Source organism: Drepanopeziza brunnea, assembly GCF_022702325.1.
Source record: "Drepanopeziza brunnea f. sp. 'multigermtubi' strain 214-2 chromosome Unknown ctg1, whole genome shotgun sequence".
In the NCBI taxonomy this organism is placed as follows: domain Eukaryota; kingdom Fungi; phylum Ascomycota; class Leotiomycetes; order Helotiales; family Drepanopezizaceae; genus Drepanopeziza; species Drepanopeziza brunnea.
The window spans coordinates 1865131-1885808 of record NW_027094064.1 but is presented as its reverse complement, the minus strand read 5'-3'; the positions used below and the strand labels follow the sequence as shown (position 1 = coordinate 1885808).

At 47.7% G+C, this 20678-nt stretch overlaps 7 protein-coding genes across 7 annotated transcripts; 3 read left to right on the top strand and 4 right to left on the bottom strand.

Moving 5' to 3' along the window:
- Positions 1–1930: 1930 nt before the first annotated feature.
- L3040_000305 (uncharacterized protein) lies at positions 1931–2699 on the top strand (the record flags this gene model as incomplete). Its single annotated transcript, XM_007297373.2, has 3 exons — positions 1931–2163; positions 2280–2437; positions 2539–2699. 3 exons carry the CDS (start codon positions 1931–1933, stop codon positions 2697–2699), a joined length of 552 nt encoding a protein of 183 aa, XP_007297435.2.
- A 3276-nt stretch (positions 2700–5975) lies between these two features.
- L3040_000304 (uncharacterized protein) lies at positions 5976–9905 on the top strand (the record flags this gene model as incomplete). Its single annotated transcript, XM_066155100.1, has 20 exons — positions 5976–6714; positions 6772–6866; positions 6916–6945; positions 6993–7073; positions 7122–7409; positions 7465–7482; positions 7538–7618; positions 7668–7692; positions 7743–7803; positions 7929–7979; positions 8030–8242; positions 8291–8330; positions 8380–8482; positions 8543–8739; positions 8785–9156; positions 9206–9342; positions 9390–9413; positions 9468–9571; positions 9627–9710; positions 9766–9905. 20 exons carry the CDS (start codon positions 5976–5978, stop codon positions 9903–9905), a joined length of 2883 nt encoding a protein of 960 aa, XP_066013156.1.
- Positions 9906–10269: 364 nt separating this feature from the next.
- L3040_000303 (uncharacterized protein) lies at positions 10270–10802 on the bottom strand (the record flags this gene model as incomplete). The annotated part of the gene is made up of 5 exons (XM_066155099.1): positions 10270–10293; positions 10363–10448; positions 10496–10582; positions 10673–10742; positions 10800–10802. 5 exons carry the CDS (start codon positions 10800–10802, stop codon positions 10270–10272), a joined length of 270 nt encoding a protein of 89 aa, XP_066013155.1.
- Positions 10803–11662: 860 nt separating this feature from the next.
- On the top strand, positions 11663–12607 carry L3040_000302 (uncharacterized protein; the record flags this gene model as incomplete). The annotated part of the gene is made up of 1 exon (XM_007297375.1): positions 11663–12607. The coding sequence occupies one exon, from the start codon at positions 11663–11665 to the stop codon at positions 12605–12607; it is 945 nt and encodes a 314-aa protein (XP_007297437.1).
- Positions 12608–12726: 119 nt separating this feature from the next.
- On the bottom strand, positions 12727–13185 carry L3040_000301 (uncharacterized protein; the record flags this gene model as incomplete). Its single annotated transcript, XM_007297376.1, has 1 exon — positions 12727–13185. The coding sequence occupies one exon, from the start codon at positions 13183–13185 to the stop codon at positions 12727–12729; it is 459 nt and encodes a 152-aa protein (XP_007297438.1).
- A 2935-nt stretch (positions 13186–16120) lies between these two features.
- On the bottom strand, positions 16121–17303 carry L3040_000300 (uncharacterized protein; the record flags this gene model as incomplete). Its single annotated transcript, XM_066155097.1, has 4 exons — positions 16121–16410; positions 16465–16732; positions 16791–17189; positions 17244–17303. The coding sequence occupies 4 exons, from the start codon at positions 17301–17303 to the stop codon at positions 16121–16123; spliced, it is 1017 nt and encodes a 338-aa protein (XP_066013154.1).
- A 1685-nt stretch (positions 17304–18988) lies between these two features.
- L3040_000299 (uncharacterized protein) lies at positions 18989–20083 on the bottom strand (the record flags this gene model as incomplete). Its single annotated transcript, XM_066155096.1, has 4 exons — positions 18989–19212; positions 19285–19613; positions 19665–19794; positions 19900–20083. 4 exons carry the CDS (start codon positions 20081–20083, stop codon positions 18989–18991), a joined length of 867 nt encoding a protein of 288 aa, XP_066013153.1.
- Positions 20084–20678: the final 595 nt, after the last annotated feature.

Here is a 20678-nt window from a genome sequence, read left to right as displayed (position 1 = left end):
ACAGCTATGATGTAACATACGATCACCAAAGCGTAGGATACGATATACATCCCTATATATCGATTCAAAGGCCGGGGCACGAAATTAACTTCGAAGCACAGGGGAACTGAGCTAAATATAGTATCCGTAGATTCAGATTACGGCTTAATCGTCGGTTACCTTTAATCTAATTTATGAAAAACTCCGGCTCGGCACCACCGACCCGGGACACTTTCATTAAAACACGTATTAAATTACAACTACTAATGTAAGCATAAAGAAAGATCTGAATGCTCAGAAAACATTGCTATACTTTTTTGTATCATAGATATACAGATGCATCTATTTGCTGCAAGTCAAAACGTTATAATCTAATAAGAATATTGCCAAAAACTGTCATCAGTAATGAGATTTTACTTCTCCACCTCGAATATCTTAACAACCACAACTCCGATTAGAAAAAACGCCCCGAATACCGATAGGAAACGTTTAAATCTATCATATCGTAAATGAAATGATTAACGAATGGAAGTTGGTGGTGCAGAACATGTATTTATAGTGGATTTTAATGGAAGTCCGATTTCCGTGTTCCTCGCTTATTCAGTATTTATACGGCAATTCTGACATATACGGAGTAGGTAAGTACGCATAGTGAAACAGTACCCAATCAGTAATTATCGTAACTCATCGTACCTTCGCTCCATTTGCGTGTTTTCTTATGCATGATAGCGACTTATTCGGTACGGATACCCCACCATGAATACATGTCGAAAGTACCTCTGTATAATTTTGCAAGGGATCTTGCCAGGGCTTACACCAATCAACTTATAAGAATTCAGCCTTGAAAACTATCTTTAGGTCAGTATTCAGTCTGTTCTGTTGAGTTGACAGTGCTTTGAGTCATTCATAAACCACCGCTCTACGATTTATGGGGCTAAACTGGAGCGGTAATATCGATTACTCGTACTCGCGAGATTGTAATGAGGTTGAGAATTTGGGCATAGCAAGCTTTGTCAGCACACGGACTCATGCTGTGAGAAATGTATACTAAAAGTACTTTTTTTGCTACTTTAATACAGCATAATAATGAAACAATAACATGTAATTAAATTTGCTCTAAACGATTGTCATTAAACTCAATACTGTGCGTCTTTCAATGCAAAGATAGGTACCATATGATGGGTGGTCGATTTTATATCGTTTTACAAGGGCAGAAGTGGGTCTCCCGGGTCGATGCCAGGTCGGACTTTTTTACAAATTGAATTCAAGGCAATCGACGATTAGCGACGATTAGCGCTGATTCTAGAGTTCAAATAACTCAGTGAGTCAACTTGCCTGCGATACCCCTCTGATGTATATAGCACTTAGGTCTCCCCCTTCTATCATAGAGGGTGTATAAACCACCGAGGGAAGGTAGGTAGGTAGGTGTCTTGGCTCCCGCTTTGGTGATGAGTAGAATGTGAACAAGAAGGCTGGAAGCCCCGATTCTTACGGTGTATTTGCTGACTCCTGGTCTGGTTTCTACTTCTTGCTATACGGAATTAAAAGGGACTACACATTCGTTTCTGTCGATTATCTTCGTCTACACATTCTTTCCACAGGCTTGCTCGTCCCCTTGGCCATCTCCATTCATCTTCTCAAGTCTCTATTTCTCCTCGAAGCTCGCTGCTTCCCATCCATCTCCCGAAGCCAACACCAAGTCGGCAAGATGCTCCCCTCCTTCTGCACTTCCCTCGCCCTCCTCCACCTCCTCCCCCTGACCCTCTCCTCCCCCCTCTTAAACGCATCTTCCAAACCCACCCCCGTCACCTCACATCTCGCATAGCGAGGAACCGACATCCACAACTTCCTCTCCATCCTACTCTCCAAATTCCCCGTTCTAGGCCTACCCATCACAGCCGCCACTAGCGTCATCGAAGCCTCCTCGTCCTTCATCGCGCGCACCACCGGCATGACGTACAACCACTTCGCCTCTGCCGGCAACTCCTGTACGGCGCACACCGTCATCTTCGCCCGAGGGACAGCCGAGCCCGGCAACGTGGGCATTCTCGTCGGGCCCCCGTTCTTCGCCGCATTGGAGGCGCGGCTCGGGCCGGGCCAGTTCTCGGTCCAGGGAGTGAATACGTATCCGGCTAGCGTGGAGGGGTTCCTGGCTGGCGGTGATGCGAGGGGGAGTATAGAGATGTAGTTTTTATTTCTTCTTCTTTTCATGGTCTTCTCTTTTCTGGGTGTGTTTTTGGGGGGGATTGGATTTGAGGGCAAGAATGGTTCTGACGGACTGACTAATTCACTGATTGCAGGGCGGTACAAATCTTTGATGCCTTTTTGAGTTGTCCGGAAACTAAGCTTGTTGTGGCAGGATACTCGCAGGGCGGGCAGCTCGTGCATAACGCGTTAGCAGCTCTGCCTGCGGAGGTGGCGGCGTGGATTTCGAAAGTGGTGCTTTTCGGGGCTCCGAGTACGTTCTCTTCTCCAATAATGATGCTTCCTCGTTTCTCTCTGTTGAGCTGTATAGTTTTTGTCTGATACGTTGTCGCATGCTTGCTTGCTGACCTCGAGATGTGGATACGGCGACGGCGATAGCGAATATTCCGCCGGACAAGGTGTGGAAGTCCTGTCATCCGGCAGACGATATCTGCGATGGTGGAATGCTGGTTTTGCCGTGGCATGTCACGTATGGGTTGGATGCCAAGGATGCTGCGGAGTTTGTCGTTTCTTGATTTCTTTGGTAGTAGAAACTAAGAGTTGATAGTTAATTCGGATCAGATCAACTGCTTATGCGTACTTAGCTGACAGCTTGACAACCCGCCCATATCTCTTCCTCATGCCCTCCGGCCTGAATAGGCTACCGTCTTCTAATAACAGCTTCCCGGATTATTTCTCCTTCAGATGCGCGTTGCTCGAAGCTTCAAACACTCTATTCCGCGTCGTACCATCTTCCCATCACTGCTCTTTTCATTCTCGTGCGGAAGCGTGACATTGAAAGGCCCGGGCTCTCGGGTGCAAAAGTTGTCCTTCCCAGGTAGAGCGCCGGTCAGGAATTACGCGCCTATCTTGGCGAAGGCACAATGGTTCTTGGGACCGATGGGCATGTGCTTTATGATCCAATTAACTTTCCATGTTTGATGTACTGGGAAGGGATGAGAGCTTACACCGATACCATCGATTGTGAAGAATTGAGCTCCTTTGAACTTCATGACAAACTTACGGCCGCTGCAGGCTCGTTATCTGGATTGAAGAGGAATAAGGAGGAGGGGGGAGACACTTGCGTAGTAGTAGGTGTAGCTGGATCCAGTGTATTGCTCACGAAGAGAATTGGATTGGTCGTCACTCCACTGCATGGACCTAAATACCCTTTTCCCTTTGATCAGCCTTTCACAAGTCAGTAAACCTTTCCGAGCAATTTTCAAAGGAATCGGAACGCATCAGGAACACATCAACCAGCATTTCTGCGGCGATACAGCTCTGCTGCTCCATGGCTTGTATAAGAGAGTTTGGCAAATACAACCTGAGGTTTTTCTGCTCAAGGAAGAATCAAGGCTGAGGCCTTAATATATAGGCCAAGCGCGAGAAAGAAATGACATGAAAACACACTATTGTGTTGATACATGATCATATACAAGGAGCAGCAAATCTTGAAATCGGTTGCGTCTATAACATATGATGAACATATTCGATTTCCCTGATTAAATGGGGTTGAGGGAAGAAGAGATTCAAGAGATATCCGTTGCGACTTATGCAGCTATGTGACAGGCCTCTAAACCATTCAAATAAGAAAGAGGGCGTATTTCCATGCGCTGCTCAGCCGCATGTAAGACGGTAAAACCGAACAACCAATGCAAAGGGCGGCACCGTACAACCGATGCCCTGCTACGCTTCAGACGAGAGAGCCACTCATAGAAGATAGCCACATGTGACCAGGCGGTCAGCGAGACTCTTTGTGTAGCATCAACTTCGATATAACCACGAGGCCGAGCTTCCTCATTTTGAAAGCTGTGTATGCCGGAGAATTTAGCCCTTTGGTGTCTGAACCGGACAACGGGGTTGCGAGCTGCATCATGTGCACCAAGAGCTCTTCTTCTGGCGAGCCCAGGTCACGAGGTACGAGATCACGGGATCCCATTCCTTGAGTCGGGCTAAACTTATGGCAGCTCTCATCTTTCGGTGGAGTCCTGAATTCGGATTCGTGTTCGATTAATCGAAGAGAAGGAAGAATCAAAGATTTACAATCGCAACTTTAGGGGCGACTCTACTCGAAGCGAGGTTTGCTGACTCAGCAACAGACGACTGGAGTCGTGGGCGACTGCATCAGTCCTATCGGTGTTCATGGCAGATTGTTCTATTACATATTACATTGAAATATCAGAGACGACAGGTTTTCATCCGCACTTTGATATAAAATAACGACGAAACAGGCTGCCACTGGGTATCTGTGGTCCCAATTCTGTTGTCTTCCCTAAGAGGCCACATCTGTGCTTGATCCTCGTTGTTCAAAACCATCATGGCACAATTGAATTATTTACGAAAATTGTTTGGATCAGTAGATCGTTGGCCCTGGGTAAGATCTTACAATCTATCTCTCATCAGCCAAAAAGGCATGGTCGTTGACTGGTTCCAGGGATATCAAACAAGGTTGGGTACTAGCTTGGCTCTCGATTCGGTTATTCCAGCTGACAAGAGTCTTTTCGATACCTCTGTGATATCTCTTGTTTATCAAAACAAAATTTTATTGAAAAGATCTCCTTTGAGGTCGCTGCTCTTGCATCCTTTGATCCTTGATCTTGCTACAGGCTCTGTGTTCTGATCTTGAGAGCTTCTGGATATTGCTCTGAAGGGACAGTATGTACCTGATTTTGAAATTAGCAGCTCGATATGTTTACACCAATACGTATGGTACGATTTGTAGTGAAACTGAATCTATCGGGCCTTCAAAGTTCCAAACACGCCCCACACCTCTTTCGTTATTGAGGAGCCTGCTACTGCGATACTCTTCAACCTCTTCAACCTCCTCAACCTCCTCAACCTCCCACACACCTCAACTACCTCGGCCAATCTTGATTCAATCTCTACTCTTGAACCCTACCAATCGACCGCCAGGTCTCTTTAATTCCTGCAGATTCCGCCACGAGACTTGGAAATATCCATACTCAGCCTGGGGAACTAGCGACCGATGGGAGCTTATAGATACGCCACTGCTTCATCTGATTCACTGGACATCGTCTTCCAACCTTTGACAACCTTTTTACTGGTACAAAAACCAACGTCTCATCACTTCGGCCTTGATAAAGCAGAAGCATCCTTGGATACTTGTCTACAGCTCTTTTCCGAGTGACTCCTTCAATCCTCAGCCAAGATTAATTCGAAGGCAGCAGAAGCTCGCCTTGCGCCATGCCTCCTGTAAGTCATCAACACGCACCTGCCATCGGAAGTATATTCAGCTTTCGCTACATCCCAAAACTTCCTACAAGACTCTGTACTAACCCACTCTTCAGAAGGTCGAGATCAGATTGAACACTCCAAAGACAGGTACGCCACCCACCGCTTTTCACAGCACTCTCCTATTCTTCCTCGAACTATTCTGTTTTGGCTCTTCATATGGCCATTATTTTATCTCACAGTCTGTAAGATTGAAAATATATCACACGGTCATCACATCATCTCAAGTTTCTGCGTCTTTGAGCTTTTGATAACACTCATCCTTCCGTCAAGCGATAGTTCTGAGACCAGTACCTAGTAGCGTTGTTGATGCTCACCTTTGCCCTCCTGTTCTTTGGTGTCTGAAGACCCCAGTTATAAACCGCCTCCCTAAAAATTTTTCCCTCTCTCTTTCCTTTTTATATTTTTTATTTCTTTATTTTTTTATTCCGCTTGTAATACTGTCTTCAACAATAAATTTCAGCTCAGCATTCCCTGCTTCTCCGTCAGCTTGTGCCCACGACCAAAGTTTGCCACCAGAGTTACTACAACACTCGGCAGCTAACATTCCTGCGATAGCCATGGAGCCACTACCACCCAAAAATCGAGACGAGGTACTGGCGGTTGAAAATAAACCGAGCCCAAAAGTGGCCTCAGCTCTTGATATGCCCACCGAGATAGGAAGTCCCATATCTGATTCTCCAACGCCAGTACTCGAAAATCCGAATGCCTACGAGGTAGATGTTGAGCCAGACAAAATCAGCAATTGCGCATCCAGTCAGCATCATATCAAAGTAGACCCCCATGCTCAAGAAATCAAGATTGAAGATGAACAACACGAGAATTGCGCTATCAAGACTGAAGACATGGACGCCGAGTCGATCATCCACGTCGATGATGATGAAAATCCGAGTAAAGACCAAGCCCCTGCCCTTAAGAAGAAACGAAAACAGGGCCCTAGGAATGTGATGGAGTTCCATCGACAGCAACGACAAGCTAAACTCGCGAAAACAGCAGCTTCTCCTGAGCCCGGTGCCAACAGCACCAATACTAATGAGGACAAGAGAACAATTTTGAATGACCTGCTATGCCATGATGCTACTTCTGCATACAAGTCCGGCCCAGATTTGAACCCTGAGTTCCATATTGCTATTTTGAACAAGCGGGATTTCTTCAAGAGTATCAGGGACAAATGTCCCACAGCTGATTTTGCGAAGACTAACGCCGAGTTGAAGATGCTAGACGACGATGCCAGATCATTTGGATCTCGGCGGATAAGCTTCAAGAACAACATGTGGTTTTTGAAAGGCATGAAGAAAGGTACCCCAAACATCATTGTTCCTTCTATACTCAAATAATGACTGGCTTGCTTCACAGGGATTTATCATCATCAACTGAAAGGGGCGGCCTGGATGGGTAACCGAGAGTGCTCCGAGGATGGACCTTTCGGTGGCATCTTAGCTGATGACATGGTGCGTGTGTATAAAGTGTTTGTTTATGGTCCACTGACAATCTGTCAAGGGTCTAGGTAAAACTATTCAAGCTATCACAGTAAGCCTTCGTTCTGTTGACACCTAGACTTTTTGCTAATAACGTAGGCTATGTCAGGCAATCTCCCAACCAAAGAAAACGTCAGATTGCAGAATAAGTCTACATTAATCATTGCTCCAACGTCTCTGGTAATTATAGCCTGGTTTGCACTTAAAAAACGATTGCTAACTTATCAGGTCCATCAATGGAAAGCAGAGATGGAAGCTTTCTCGAGCTTCCAACGTATCATGATCTATAATCCCAAGGATAGCAATAACGATACACTCAGAACCACCGATAACGATGTTGTCATTGTTTCCTACGACTCAGTACAACGATCTTGGCTTCACCCAACGGAGTCAGAACTCAAGAGGCTGCGTGGTCAAGCGAAGAAAGAAGGAATGTCATTTGAGGATGGGCTAGCTGAATGGCTGGCCGAGATTGACCGCGCAGTTGACCCGATCTACAAGATCGACTGGTTCAGAGTAAGTTCACATGTAAATCTCCTGCGTCGCTTTGTCGCTAACATCTTGTCCTTAGATTGTGCTTGACGAAGCAGTGAGTCCCAGATCTCAAAATTGTAATCGAATCGTAATCTGACTGAAGCCTAAAGCACTACATTAAGAATATGGAATCTAGGACTGCTCGTTCAGTCAATTCTTTGATAGGAAAGTATAGATGGGCATTGTCTGGTGTAAGCGAACTGTGGCACCGGATTTTTGATGTCTTGCTAATATCAATAGACACCAATCATGAATGGATACGAGGGTGGAGTCTTCCCTTCATTGCCTAGCTATGCGGCGACTAACCGTTTCCAGACTTGTACTCGTTGTTCCGCTTCATCAGAGATCCGAAGATTTCGGCATTGAGTTTTTCGCAGTCCGTCATTCTATATCCAGCACGCGGTTTCACCACTGACATTTTCAGATTCAAGAAAAATTACTGCGACACTGATGATGATTGTATTCAGTTGGTCTTCTCATGCATGAAATGTGCTAACCTAGGTACAAGAACATTGAGGCGCTGGGTATGGCCATCTCTAGAGTGACAATGCGGTACGAGCTATCCCAAGAAAACGATAATCAACATCACTGACTTATTTTAGACGCAGCATGAAAGATGAGATACTGGGCAGGAAGCTCGTCCCACTTGGTGAGCCTACCAACATTGTCCAGAAAGTCAAAGCTTCGCCTCCAGAACGCCTTATCCTGAAGTACATCCAAGACAAATTCGACATGTTGAGGAAAGGCAAATATGATCCAGGAGATCCGCGACGAGAGCTTAAAAACATGCTCAATCAAATCACTCGGTCGAGACAGTCAGTCCAGGCAACTCACATCAAATTTTCAATCGCTGACAATCTCAGACTAAACTCCAATCCGGATATTATCGAGGAGCATGTTATGGTACGTAGTCTGACTCAGGCTCCTGTGATGCTTGCTTACCGCTAGACAGGTAATGTTTGAATTAGATGAACTCAAGCAGATGAAAACGGACTTGGATGCCATGCAGTGCACACTGAAGGATTCGGATGATCTTCGTCGGGCTTTAGCGAGAAGTAGGTCGTGGCTGGAAGTCACCGGCAAAGCCCATCACAATTTTGCTGATATATGGATAGGAATCAATGGTTGGATCTCAAGCAAACGAGAGTCGACCCGTTCGGGGAAGCGAATGCTTGCACAAAAGCCGGTGTTGTGCTGCACTTGTAGTCACCGTGAGATAGAAGAGCTCCGAACTATCACTTCTTGCAAGCATGTCCTGTGCGAGTTGTGCCTCTTTGATCAAAATACAATTCAATTAAAGAACGACGTGGAGGTGGGTGCAATGATTTCTCTGGGGGCTCACGCTTATACCGTGTAGGTTTTCACGTGCCCAGTTCTGAATTGTAACCAAACATTCACAACATCGGAGGGAGAGGTTACACCTTGCGACGCAGCAATTATCGCAAACAAGACGCCAGGAAAGAAGACGTCTCTGAAAGGAAGGAAAGCAGTAGATGCTGTGGGCTTCAGACCTATTACGACTTCCTCGCTGAAGTGGCTTCAAAAGTTCGATGATTCAAAGTATCAAATCCTTCCTACGGCAAAATTATCGGGCGTCACGAAGCTTATCCTCGAATGGAGAGTCTACCACCCAAGTGACAAAGTGGTGGTCTTCATACAGTTTACCCACTTCGGTATCATGCTCGGAGGACTACTTCAGAAGAACAAGGTCAAATTTGTCTATACCACGGTAAGTTTGTGTCCAGTATTTACCTAAGTCACATCTAATGAACCGCCAGGGAGGTATGACATCTAAGCAAAGAAGCGCAGCACTGGAAAAGTTCAAAAATGACTCCAACGTCAATGTCATGATCATCGGGTTGAAAATCGGAGGGCAGGGATTGAACCTACAGTTTGCCAACAGAGGCATATTGGTGTAAGCAACAACACACTTCACGACGAGCGACTGCTGACAATTTAAAGCGATCCATATTGGAACAAGTCCATGTAGGCTTTACCTCCTGTTACTGTGTACACAGAAACTAACAAATGGCCCTTCAGAGAGCATCAGGCCGCTGGTAGGATCAACAGAATTGGCCAGGTCAAACCTACATTTCTTGTGAGCTTTGTGATGGAAGGCACCATCGACGAGCGAATACTCGAACGTAAGCATCGGTCAGCCTTGGGCTGTAGTATATAATCTGGCTAACAGCTCTGCAGTACAAAACGAGAAGCAGGAAATGATTGGCAAAGCATACAAGGGTCTTAACGAAACCCAGCAGCTCCGATTACTTGAGGAATACCGTTGGTCACACCTATTGCCTCCTGTCATTCTTACGGTCACTGACCAGCATAGCAGAGAATCGCGATCTTGGCCAAGACAGTGACGACGAAGACGACTTCAGCCATGCCATTCACGCGGAGGGCGATCCCATGGCCGATCTAGGCATTCCAGAAGAGGAATACCAGTCCTGGTTGACGTCCGATGAGGCTGCATGAGCTTGCCGTGTCCGACTCTTATTTATGTATCTGTACATTTCTTCGCGCAGTATGTTGGGTGTACTTGTCTTCCCTCCGCTCCCGCTCCCGACGCTATCAAATCCCATGACTGGCTCTCTCCAGCTTCCCTGATCCAAACTTCTTTTCCGGATCAGGTGTTTCCATCGAAAGAAAACATCTTCGGCGCCGATATCTGCTGCGGGCAGCACCCGCCATGCCCCACCAGCCTGGAAGCATGGTCACTTTCACCGGCAACAGAGACTTCAATGTCTCTGCTCCACTGCAGGACGTCTGGAAGAAGTTCACGCAAATTCGCGCATGCTGAAGATGGATTCGGCAGCACCATTCCACTCATACCAAGCTATCACCCCCACCTCTTTTTTTCCACCTGCACGTCCCGGCTTTAATTAGCAATCGATACAATGAAAACACGTTTGAAAATAGAATAAAATCTTACGGATGTGATCATGTGATCTGGGACATGTGCTATGCTCCCACCGTCTTTGGAGGTCGATCGTTTTAAGCGAGACCAGAGACTTGGAGCTGTCTTCGAGCTTTTCAAGTGATTTAAAATCCAAGCCTTGGCATACCCATGGCCATCAGGAGGAAAGAGTCGCCGTATTTCCAGTAGGCCTTATTGAAGTCTGGGTTAAGCGCAACCTTCCTCAAATCCCCCACTACCACGTCCAAGTTCTTAGTGATTTTGTCCTTACTTTAAAAGTTCACGGGGACCTGTAAGATATCTATTACTAGTGTTTCCACAATACTGAACCACACTTGCATTTCTGAATTCGCCTGTTCCTCCCGGTCGAGTAAGCATTTATAGTGCATGCACGGCTGCAGTCCTATTACCTCGAGGCCCCTCTCATCGCATGGTTTCCTCATAGGCCTTACCATATGAATTTGTTCTTCTGGAGAGGGCAATTGCTCTGTAGATATGCCGCTTTGGTCGCAATTTAGGCAGTCGAGGCCTTCGAAGGAAAATTTCGATACCGGTCAGCCCATGTACTTCGGCTTGACCAAGTTTGTAAAGGAATTCGTGGAACTAGATAGGCTCAACCTAAAGACATTGATGGTGTGGCTCGCTTGTAAGACATCTCGGGTAGCGGTATCGCTTCTGTGCTGTAAGGCTCGAGGTAGGATAAGGAATCGGGGGAAGAACGTGTGAAACATAATTGGAGGACGATGCCCAGGACTAATGAATGCTACCATCTCACATTTGCGACCTACCGAGCGAGCGATTTGAATGTATTCCAAACGCATTTCTGCGTGGTGACGATGGCGGATGTCAGTGAAGAAAGATGCTTGGATGAGGTGACGTTGGGATCGGGTAAGTATCCAGAAAGCGGGTAAAGTTTTGGCCGCTTCGCTAACGAGACCACCTTTTTTTTCGAGACAACCGCCCTCGTGCTTGAGGATCATGTTGGTGCATGGCCAAGACCCGCACTCGTGGCAGACTCTTGGTAAGAAAAGACTGTAAGTAATCATGTCTATCTCTGCTCTCTAGATGACCATTTCAATTTTACCCTTTGCCAAGTCAGAAAGCTTCAATATTTTCATGCTGGGCATCCCACTCGCCCTGATTTACCCCCGCTTAAGTCCAAGAGGCTTTAAATTTTCCCACTCTTATATATACCTACCTACCTACTTTCACCAGCCTCTAAAGCTCTTGAAAGGATTAAGACGTACTCTGTATCGTTTACGAACACGAAAAAGGCAGACGACAATCTTTCCTGACATAAAAATCTACCTACGAAATGGGTTCTACCACACCCCTCACTCCAGAGACATCTCATCTCGAAGGCGTAAACTACCTCTTCGGCCACCCAATCGCCCATTCCCTCTCTCCTCTCCTCCACCAAACAGTCTACGATAACCTTGGACTCAAATGGTCCCAAATCCCACTCGACTCAACAGACGTACCCAATTTCCTCCGCCTGACCAAAGACCCGAAGTTCTACGGCGCTTCTGTCACGATGCCTCACAAAGTGGCCATCATCCCCCACCTGGACGAAATCACGCAAGAAGGCAAAGACATCGGAGCATGCAATACCATCTTCTTCAAGGAAGTGGACGGAAAGCGAGTCATGTGCGGCACCAACACCGACTGTTTTGGAGTCCGAGACGCCTTTCTCCAGAACCTTCCCGCGGGAGCGGGCAGAGACTTGTACCGTGGACGGCCCGGCCTCGTTATCGGAGGTGGAGGTGCTTGTCGTTCGGCTGTGTACGCGTTGCACAAGTGGCTTGGGTGTAGCCAGATCTACGTCGTCAACAGAGACGTCTCCGAGGTCCAAGCGGTGCTTTCCGATTGCAAGAGAGCGGGATTCGGGGACTCCTTGGTCCACGTCAAGACGGTTGAGCAGGCGCAGGCGCTTGCTGCTCCCGGGGCGATCGTGGCGTGCATCCCGAACTTTCCACCCAAGACGCCGGAGGAGATTGAGGCGAGGAGTGTCATCGAGACCTTCCTCGGGAAGGAGGAGAAGGGTGCGATTCTCGAGATGTGCTATCATCCTACGCCTTTCACGGAGATTGCCGAGGTCAGCAAGAATCTGGGATGGCAGGTCATCTTGGGGACGGAGGCGATGATCTACCAGGGATTAGAGCAGGATAGACTGTGGACTGGGAAGGGGCTGGCGGATTTGCCGACTAAACAGGTCCACGCAGCAATTGCAGCGGCCTTGGTAGCTCACCAAAAGCACTGATGGCGGAGATTAACAATTGCATACATGGAAACAACCATGTATATCTCTGCACACAAGTCCCAAGGCCATATATGAATGTGCAATGTTTGAAATCCATGCCAGCCCCCTCCAACTCCTCCTCACAGCTTCGCCTTGGTCTTCAAATGCTCCAAACAATAACCCATCGCAACCTGATACCCGTACGTCCCCAGCCCGCACACGACACCCACCGCCTTATCGCTCAAGCAGCTCCTATTCCTAAACTCCTCCCGCGCATGCACATTGCTGATGTGCACCTCCACAAACGGGATGTCGACCCCCAACAGCGCGTCTCTCAGCGCGATACTATAGTGCGTGAATGCCGCCGGGTTGATCACGATGGCATCTACCCCTTCTGTCCGGGCCTGGTGGATCCGGTCCACCAGCGCCCCTTCCCCGTTCGTCTGGAAAGAGGAGAGGGTGACGCCCGCGGCGGAGGCCTGGGCGCTTGCACGGCATTCGATGTCGGAGAGGGTGTCTGAGCCGTAGATGGTGGGTTCACGGGTGCCCAGGAGGTTGAGATTGGGGCCGTTGAGGAGGAGGATCTTCGAGGCTGGCATCGTTGCGGTCTGGATTGGCTGGACTGAATTGAAGACTGGTGAGTTGTTTGGAAGAAGACTTTGTTTGAGATGTAGGTGAGGAGGAGTCTGGCTTTGATAGGCCTCGGGTCTGGGAGAATGCTAGATGGTGATTTTTGAGACAGATTGATTTTTACTATTTTATTGCTTGCAGCTCTTTCATGACTTGTAGTACGCGTCTAGGCAGCTTGGGGATGCCTCTCGTGGAGGGGAAGGGGTGGTGGGGGAAGAGTTTACGCGGGTCCGGCTGAAGACTTTCGCGAGACCTTTCAGCGGTTTTCTCTCTTCCTTTTTTTTTTTTTGACGTAACAAAGATGGATGTCTAACACATGATTTCGAATCGGTACATTTTTTGTTCTGTTGTAAACGATTCGCCCGAGGAATATGAAGCACACCCCCTTTTGTTTTCCAAGTCCCAGAAGCGAGAATCATGCCAAGTCCTCCATGTCCAAAACATCAGAGCAAACAACCTTCGAAGCAAACAGTTACTACCGACGTAAGCTTTGTAAAGAAGGGCGCCGAAAGTTCCCACGATCCGGACCTGCAATTGGGATAGATCGAATAAGCGGCCTCGGCCTGAGAGTCCCAGCTCGCGAGTTGCGGAGCAAGCTTCTCTCGTACAACCTGAGGAGAAGAAGATTGGTACGCCACTAGGTGCTAATCCAGGTGTAGGGCAAGCTGCACCAGTGGCATTGTGAAAGAGCCCGGGACATAGGAAAGCAGGAGGAGAACTGGTGTAGCTTGACGAGACCTAACTTGGCGAGAATTGAAGAGCTGCGATATGCACGCGTTGATGAGTGTGAGGGGTTATACTAGTCGTAGCCCTTGGTAGAAGTCATACGTTTTTTGATAGAATGCCTCTGATGGAAGAATGGTAATTTGGATGTTGGTCATCTCCGTAATATGAAGATGTGAGACCCTTGAGTCCTAGGGCTGCTTGCTCCCTGCATGGAATAATGAATCACGCTAGCTTTTCCAACGTCACTGCATCATCAGGCTTCCTTCATTATGATCCAAGACCTCTCACTTCAAGACCCATATCGTCATCATCTTGTTGCTTTCCTAATTAGTGACGATGCCTCATAATTTATTGTGTATAGGCATTGCCAATGGCTCACGATATCTTCAGGAGGATCGGGCTCAGCGTGCGTTCAGTGGACGATCTCTGGGACCAGTACCGTAGCTTTGACATGTTCCTATCCATTCTGTACCTTTGCAATATCCTTGAATATCATATGCCTACTTCGTGTCGGTTGATCGTTTCAACTGCTTGTCGATTCGAATTTACGCAGAGCTTTGTCCTCGCTCTACATATGGCATTCTCCCCTTATAGATTCTGGTGCCAAGCATATGTGCTGAGTGCCCGAGTGGAAGCTTTCACTGAATTGAAATCCCACTGGCGAGACGGGGATAGTCTCCATGTTCCAAGCGCAATAGACGGTTCTCTCTTTTTGGAAATGTCAATGTGTTTTCGTTTTTTATCTGCCGCTTCATCCCTTGGTCAGGTGATGCCAATCGTTAAGGTGTTGCCATTTGGTTGCTTCCGTCAACAGGGAAATGCCCTAACGTAGTTCATTGAAAGGTCCACAGCGCTCTTGTTATCAATAAAATAGCGGTCCCTTGGTTATACATACAGCCAGCCGGGGAGATCGGATGGTTGTGCTTGCTATGTGTGCAGTATGCTTGCTTCAAGTTACGGGTTGAATTGCTGTTCCATGACATCGATACTTCATTAGCAGTACCATCAATACCATTCACCGGCAACTCGGCGCTTAAATGATTGGGTGCTTTTCGGGTGGTCCCCTGGCTTAGTCCGGCACAACTATTTTTTTAAGAGTACATCTAGCACATTGACCAATTTCATCCTAATAAATAAAAGACCACCCTGGTGATCTGGTGATATGAGTCTGAAATGAGGTAACTTCCTTTCCCAACGTTAAAGACCAGCTTACCATCAACAGATGGGGCCAACTGCCTGAAATTCAAGCTACCGTTAGTCCCTCCCTCCGGGTTGAAGGTCAATATACGATGTGCGAATTTCAAAAGTGGTCTCCCAGAAACAATTATTCATTCAAAGTGTGCTTTTATTATACAATTTATTTTGGTTGCAAAATTTTCACTTTTTTTTTTTTTTTTTTGCTCGTTGCTTTTTCCCAGGCAGCTGCTATTTCATCAACCGTCCCGGTCCGGCCACGCCTAGTAGAAATGTAGCAGTTGTGACGACACCCGCTATAAGGTGAGATGATGGGTCACAACTTGCATTTAAAACTCCAGTCGAAGGTTATCACGAGCAATGTTTCAGTAGAAGAAGCTCGCAGCATCGATGCTCAGAAGTCGGGACAAGATTTACATTTGATAGATATACCGAATACTGGATGGAGCGAGAAGGAACATGGGCAGGTTTTGGATACCTTTGCGAGATAGTCGAGAGGTCTGAGTATATCTGATAGGCAAAGAGCGGACGATCAAGCGCCGCCGCTGCCACATGCGTGCGAACCAGCGGCAGGAGAAGTGGAGGAGAGGGAGATACGAGGGGAGGCGATGGTGAGGCTGTAGGCGGAAAGCGCGCGGCGGGTGGAGGGCCAGTTAGCTGGGAGGGGGGAGTTGTTTGAGTGGGAGGAGGTGGGGGATGCATGGCAAAGGGGCCGGGGTTGGGAGGAGGAGGAGGAGGAGGAGGAGGAGGAGAGGGCGCGGGCGGGAGAGGTGGCCGATTCAGTGGATGAGGCGGGCGATGATGAGGAGGAAGGGGAAGGTGGGGAGGTTGATGACGAGGACATGGGGGATGGTGGTGGGCGAGGTGAAGAGGGTGAGGGGAGAAGGGGTGGAAGAGGAGTGGTACTGGGGGACCGGCTGCAATTGCTGTGTCGTAAACCTGTCGACCAATTTCGATATAAATTATTTGTCTGATTACAATAGATCATTTGCTCTGCTCTAACAACCACTTCATGCCCTTAACACAATCTTCCTGGAAGCTTTTAGAAAAGTCCGCCGCAGTCCACCAGCCCCAGAAGCCATGAGGAAGTCCAGGATAGATATCCACGAGAGTTTTCACGCCATTCTCCTTCCTCAGAATCTCCTCATAGATCAATGCCTCGTCACGGAGGGGATCTAGTCCACAAACCTGGAAATAGGTTGGCGGGAGACCTCGATGAGATTTATGAATGATGGGAGTCCGGAGGGGAGACATCCTATCCGGTTTGTAGTGCTCTGCCAAAAAAAAGTCAACACCATGCATTGCTCCTCTTGAGAAGGTAGGCTTACTTTCAAACAGGTCGATAGTATTCTGATTTAGAATCGGAGCATCTTTATTCTGCTCCCTGCTCAGGTACACGGCCTGGTACTTTTCTGGTACGAGCTCCTCCGGTATGCAGGCCGGGATAGAGAGATATGATCCTGTTAGAGGTGGCGAGAGCTTGTCATCTCTGTACAAGAGCGAAAGCACAGCACCGAAGTTTCCCCCGGCGCTGATGCCTCCAACTAAGAATCCCTTCTTGGGATTGCCCCCCAGCTCCTCGAAATGCGCTGCCGTCTGGGTCCTCTTAGCCGGAATGCAATTTTTATCACACTGGGCATGGAATGGTACCTACCCATTTCAGCGCGTCATAGGCGTCCTCGACAGGGACAGGGAACGGGTGCTCGGGAGCAAGCCTGTAATCTACGTTTACGGCAATGCCTCCCAAGCCGGTGAAGCTCCTGCACAGCAACGTCTCGGTCTCCAGCCCGCCGAGCACGAATCCGCCGCCATGGTAGACGACGAAGATCGGGCACCCGTCGACCGGCGGGCGCTTCGGCTTGTGGATGCGGGCGGTGATCGTGCTGCCGTCGCGGACGGGGATCTGGCGGTCTTCCTCTACGTAGCTCGCTTCTTCTCCGGGCACGACGTCTGCTGAAAGCGATTCCTTCTTTCGCGCCAGCAGCATGGCTCGGAGCTTCGGGATATCGGTCGTGCTCGACAGCCTTTCTACGTAGGGGCTCTTTTTGAGGATCTGGCAGATGTTAGCTGGGCTCACACGAAAAATAGAGGGGGGGGGTGAAGGAACCTGCTCCAACTCCGGATTGATCTTTCCAAGAGCGAGGTGCTCTTCTGGTGTCATGATCATCTTGAATTCTTTCTTCTTGATGTTTGCGATTTGCAAAGAAGAAAACTGCCCCTTCGTTTTGGTGGTCTTCCCCGATGTATTTATTTATTATCGTCGTCGTTCCATGGCTGTCACTAGCTTCGGCAGGATTGATTCAGCGGGAGACACCCGTCTCGAATGCGCCGACCGATCGCAAACATGGCCGGAAGCAGAAAGGGCCAGTGCTGGGATGCCGCCGTTGTTCTTGATACGATTGGAGAGGAAGAAAAAATTGAGGCTGATGTGACGTCTGGAGTTGAAACTACCCCTGCATCTCGCTAGTATTACCTCGCTAGTATTACCAATGCGTTGGATTTCAAAGCAGTTTATAGTTAGACGTAAAACAATACTATAATCGATTCGGTATCGATTCGGTATATAACTAGTAGCAATACAGATAGATGCTAACAGATCCGCGAATAAAATTTCAATATCTCGCAGATATTCCACAGATTGCTGACTTATCTGGTCGATACGCAAATATTCAACGCGAATCATAAAGCTCAGTTCTCGTGTTATTACACCAATTCGGAACAAAGGTCCGCGTTCTCGCAACTTTCTTTCTTTCTTTCTTTTCTTAAATATTTTCCTTTTCGATAAAAAATCAAAATTCGAAACTTTTAAACCGAAGTCTTAATTTAAATCATGGCATCATTTTTCCTTTCATTTAATTACATCGTCTTTTCAAAAACTCTAAAGTAGTATCGAAATGTGTATCTTGTTTGCGGGCGAGGGTCTTGGTCGAACAGAAATCGCCATGACGCTGCTCTTCCCGATCCTTTAGTTCTCGGACGCTAACAAACTGTATCTGGCAATCCAGAATCATGGACGTGGACGTATAAGGACCTCGGGTTTTGATACCCAACGATCTTAACCATCGAAGGTCCCGTCTTGAGAACTTCGAGCGAGACCTCTCCTTATCATAACGGTCACGAGCAGCAATATCACAGGTACCGTCGATGGTCTCGCTATAATATTTGGAATGCTAGTTAGCTAGAAACGACTTTCTGGATTCATTTTCTTGTTGTTGTTTCCGAATCCTTAAACAGAATCCGGGAAGAACCTTATCCATTGTTCACTAGAGCTCATCAGAGAGTGGTGGGGCAAAGACTTTTATGGGATGATTGCTAATCGATCTGACTTTCTTCACTTCAACATTTTTCTCTTTCTCTTTCTCTTTGCATTGTGCCATCTGCTTATACGTATCACAAAGTCAAAGAGTTATTTATAACAGTCTTTTTTGTTCTATTCTTTCTTTCAGTCTATCTATCAAGACGATAGTAGGTAAAGAGTTCGGCTCGTCTTCCCCAAAGCCTCATCTCTTCGTCTGTTGAAAAGCTTCACCGAAAAGAAAATACCAACGCGAAAACATCCCATTGCAATTCCAGTGACCAAATTTTCCCTATTCCTTTACAACCAAATTTAGAGCTGAAACTCTGGTCATGACTTAACCATTTTCGATCAAGTGAACCCGGTGTCTCCGGTTTTCAAGAAGGCGATTTCCCGAACGCATGATCTTGTGGGACCTAGCTGTGGTCGTACGTGCAAGGAATCTGATAGAAGAGGTGTAGAAAGGGGGACGTGCTCGGATGTTTCCAGACTCGTGATCATTCCATAGAAGCCTGCTCCATCATATCAACCCCTTTTCCAGATTCATATCCGTATCTCTAGAGACCGGGCGTAGGATAGTAATGATCCCATTCAAGAACTTCATCGTCAGGATCGCTGTCATCCATAAAATCATCATCATCTATGACATCTGGTAGGCCGTTGTCTGGTAGGTTGCTACTATGGTAGACACAGTTCTCAGCATGTGCTGTGTTTCCCTCGGCCATGATGCGCTTGTACGGAGCCAGGCACAAGTAGCAGAACTGGTAAAGGCACACCTTGCCTGCGAGGCGCCGTCGTCAGCTTATTGAATCCTGTGATACAAGTACACCACGGGTGATTAAGGTAGACCTACAAGTCATATGATCACAGCCCCCGTTCTTTTCAATGCGAGCGCCGCACTCTGGATTCCCACACACTTTGGTAGTCTCTGCGATGACTCTGTCGGAAGCTGCTTCCTGTGCCATGCGCTTCTCCCGCTCGTATTCGTAGCCAGCACATGTTTGACCAGAATGCCATGGCATCTTGTGGGTGTAACATGTTTTGAACTGGCAATTGTTGCAAGTCATGATGGGTTGGTCGTGCTCGCCGTCGTGGATCTGGCCGGAGTCGCAACCAGGGCCGAGGCACATGATTAAGCTTGGAAAGTTGCGGAAAACCGACATCAGTGACTTCTTATCGTACCTACAACAAAAATCAATGCTTTGATACGGTAGCCCGAGGGGTATCACATACTGCTCGAATGCCTCAGTCGAAGCCCACTTCTTGACCTCGTCGAAGGGTAGTGGCTCTGGACACACCGGGCACTGGATCTGGTCCCAGGCGACCTGGGGAATTTGCGCGTCGATACTCTGGGCAATGCAATCTGGGCAGACTTTTGGCTCATGAGTGCATACAGATGTTACCGCGGGCAGGTGATCGCTGTGAAATAACTCCATACAGACACAGCATTCTACCCCTGGACACAGACCTCTGGCAATGTCCAATTGACCGCAAGCCAGCTTTCCTGATCCTTTATGGCCGAAGTAGCTCTCAATGACCCCGATCTCTGCTGCTGACAGCCTATTCTGGAGCTTGACGAGGTACTTAAGCATGCAATCCTTGTCAACCCTTCCATAGGGGGGCTCGCTGTAGTAACGGAAAATAGACCTCATCTTTGAGGCTCTATGTTGAGAGCATTTAAGGCCAAATATCTTCTCAGGGAAAGATAGGTACTTCTTGCGGTTACGTATCGGTGCCATGTTGTTGAACTGACGGTGGTCCTTTGAAAGACACCAGTGAAGTTTGCTAATCTGCAATTGAAAAAAGAGTGAGGGGTTTCGACGGGTGAATCCACTGACCTGGAATCAAGTTGGTTGTACAGTGTGATTGTCTGAGAGAAGAAGGACGCCGAAGACGTAAAGGGACGATCGGAGTGTTGCAGTTGAATATGCTCCAGGACTGCTGTGATCGTCTTTGATCTAAGGTTAACCTGTAGCTCGAGAGTAGAAAGGCCCAGGATGTGCTCCTCCGATCTGCAAGTGGATATGATACAGGACTGCTATGATTATCTTTGACCTAAGGTTGACCTGTAGCTCGAGAGTGGAGTTGTGAAATGGGCGATGCTGTGACGAGTCGGGATGGGAGGTAGTTAGTAGTTCTCGGGTTTTTGAAGTGAATTCAAGTCTTTTGCATCAGGCAGTGGGAGGGTATCAACTGGCAGCGTCCCTAAGTTGAAGTTGAACGAACCAACAAATCTCGATCAGGAAA